Below are 2,914 nucleotides of genomic sequence, written 5' to 3'. Positions count from 1 at the left end.
CTTTTAACCTCAAAAAGGTGGAAAAAAGGAGTACTTGTAGCTAGCTTGCCTAAACTCACCACTATGTGTTTGACTATACCTCCAAAGAACTTCTTTAAATTCCCCTTCATTCCACTCAATCCCTTAGGCTCCTCTACACCTCTCCTTTTGCTTTGCTTCACAAAGAACAAAACAGTGAAGCACTCTCTACCTCTCTCTCACACACTCTTTTTTCTCTCCCTCTCTTTCTCTCTCAAAGCATACTCTCAAGGAAAGATGGAGTCACTACCTTCTGGATTCATCAAACAAACCATTATTTTCCTCAAGTTATACATAATTCTATATATCAGTTACATACCTGACAGTACCAACCGCTTATTTGCAGCCTCAACAATTCCTCCTCATTTTGGTTCCTCTGATATATCAACTTATGCACTCCAAACACTTGAATTGGATGGTCACCTTAGCTTTGACAATAATCATCAAGCAGCAACAGATTTTGGAAACCGATACCATTCACTCCCATTAGCTGTTTTGCATCCAAAATCCGTCGCTGATATTTCGAGCATGATAAACCATATTTTCAGAATGGGATATGCGTCGGACTTGACAGTTGCAGCTAGAGGCCATGGACATTCCATCCAAGGTCAAGCTCAAGCCTATAATGGTGTAGTTATAAGTATGGAATCATTTAAGGGGACAGAAATGAAAATAAATGCGGGGGAATTACCTTATGTGGATGTTTCAGCTGGAGAGCTGTGGATAAATATCTTGCATGAAACTCTTAAACAAGGGCTGGCACCAAAATCTTGGACAGATTATTTGCATCTTACTGTTGGAGGCACCTTGTCAAATGCTGGCATTAGTGGGCAGGCTTTCAGGCATGGACCCCAAATCAGTAATGTTTATCAGCTGGAAGTTGTCACAGGTACCTTCATACTGTTCATTTTATTCCTTACCAAAAGTTCTTTTTCTTTTTTTACCAAAATAGTGTAGCATGATATCATAACATATCATGTGACATCACTTGTCATTTCACAAAGAGGCAACTTTTTTCTTTCTTGGTAATGTTCTAGTTTAAAATGACAACAGTGACTACTTTCTATACACTATTCTAATTTTTTCATCTCGTTGATCTTAATAAAAAAAATGTTTTCAAGTGTATTGCTGAAACTGAATGTTTCAAGGCTTGGAGATCTTTTTTAACACAAATATAAAGTTTAGAAAGCCTGAAATCTGAAATTTTTGCAGGAAAAGGAGAGGTGGTTGTCTGTTCAGAGAATCAAAATGCAGACCTTTTCCATGCTGTTCTTGGTGGGCTTGGACAGTTTGGCATCATAACAAGAGCAAGAATTTCTTTGGAAAAGGCACCAAAAATGGTAAGTATATGTTCCATTTCACTACATCGGGGTACTGAAATTTTCCAGTGATGTTTCTTAGTTTGAAATACAATCCATCCTCTTTTTTTCAGGTAAAATGGATGAGAGTGTTGTACTCAGACTTTTCCAAATTTACAAGAGACCAAGAGTATCTGATATCATCCAACGATCGATTTGATTATATTGAAGGATTTGTACTTATTAATAGAACAGGTCTTCTCAATAACTGGAGATCCTCTTTTAATCCCAAAGAACCACTGCAAGCCAGTAAATTCAATTCAGATGGTAAAATCTTCTTCTGCTTGGAAATAGCAAAGTACTTCAACCCGGACGAAATCGACTTTATGAACAAGGTAAGAAATCATCAGAAGTTGTGCCATCTAAACAAAAACAACCCCATAAAATACTGCTTTCCTAAACTTCTTTTTCTTCTAATACAGAAAGTTGAAAGCTTGATGTCAGAATTGAGCTATATTCCATCAACCCTCTTCACATCAGAAGTTACTTACCTGGATTTCCTCGATCGTGTACACGTCTCAGAGAACAAGCTCCGAGCGAAAGGTTTATGGGAAATTCCTCATCCATGGTTAAATCTACTGATTCCCAAAAGCCAAATACATGATTTTGCTCAAGAGGTCTTTGGAAACATCCTCAAGGATACCAGCAATGGACCCATCATAATCTACCCAGTTAACAAATCCAAGTAATTGTCTCATAACTTCTTCATTTTTAAGAAAAATTGCTTTTTATCATGTCCATAGTCTCATTCTTCATTACTTTTCATTGGTTTAGGTGGAATAACAGAACATCTTTGGTCACTCCAGATGAAGATATTTTCTATTTAGTGGCATTTTTATCTTCTGCAGTTCCATCTTCTGTAGGAACAGATTGCTTAGAACACATTTTAGAACAAAATCAAAGAATTTTGGATTACTGTATTGAGTTTCTCCCTGGTTTTAAGCAATATCTCCCTCATTACAGCAACCAAGAAGAATGGAGATCTCACTTTGGGCCCAAGTGGCAGACTATCTTGCAAAGGAAATCAATCTATGATCCTTTGGCAATTCTTGCTCCTGGGCAGAGGATATTCCAAAAGGGTGTTATTCCCTTCTTATAATAGATGTATCAGAATCAGCAACACATAAAAAGTTCCTTGAAGAATGTGAAAGCTATGATGACAAGAAAACTGTAAATTAAATGAGAAATCACATTATGCTGTTAGGGATCTTATCAATTATCAGAAAAAATAGACAAGCCATTCTGGTGAGTTTTCTTGATGACCCTGATAGGCATAACAAAAACACCAAAAATATTGTACCGACTTAGAGAACTTTGAAAAACTGTCCTGTTGACATCCCTAATAATATAGCTGGGAGTCTAGGACAGTCATCTTCCTTATGTATTCTTCTGTATATACACGTGTGTTTATACGCTACATGTACCATTAGGCAGTTAAGTACAAGCATATAGAAGCAGTAAAGGACCATGTGTGCAATGTACATGCATGTGTATCTATATACCCTATACACATAGAAGTGAAGTATATTTATGACTCA

The 2,914-nt window shown here is 36.9% G+C and overlaps 1 protein-coding gene across 1 annotated transcript; it reads left to right on the top strand.

The window, feature by feature from the left end:
* LOC101222887 (cytokinin dehydrogenase 9) lies at positions 1-2,914 on the top strand. Its single transcript, XM_004142666.3, has 5 exons — positions 1-907; positions 1,231-1,358; positions 1,451-1,711; positions 1,799-2,061; positions 2,151-2,914. Exons 1-5 carry the CDS (start codon positions 64-66, stop codon positions 2,473-2,475), a joined length of 1,821 nt encoding a protein of 606 aa, XP_004142714.2. The 5' UTR covers positions 1-63; the 3' UTR covers positions 2,476-2,914.

The sequence above is a fragment of the Cucumis sativus genome, chromosome 4, assembly GCF_000004075.3.
Source record: "Cucumis sativus cultivar 9930 chromosome 4, Cucumber_9930_V3, whole genome shotgun sequence".
Classification (NCBI taxonomy): domain Eukaryota; kingdom Viridiplantae; phylum Streptophyta; class Magnoliopsida; order Cucurbitales; family Cucurbitaceae; genus Cucumis; species Cucumis sativus.
This window is presented reverse-complemented; position numbering and strand designations above follow the sequence as displayed.

Bases quoted from the DNA above. Each gene is read 5' to 3' on its own strand.
- LOC101222887 (XM_004142666.3), top strand. From the start codon at position 64: ATGTGTTTGACTATACCTCCAAAGAACTTCTTTAAATTCCCCTTCATT. The intron at 1,359-1,450 runs GTAAGTATATGT...TCTTTTTTTCAG, and splicing joins TGGAAAAGGCACCAAAAATG to GTAAAATGGATGAGAGTGTT. The intron at 1,712-1,798 runs GTAAGAAATCAT...CTTCTAATACAG, and splicing joins AAATCGACTTTATGAACAAG to AAAGTTGAAAGCTTGATGTC.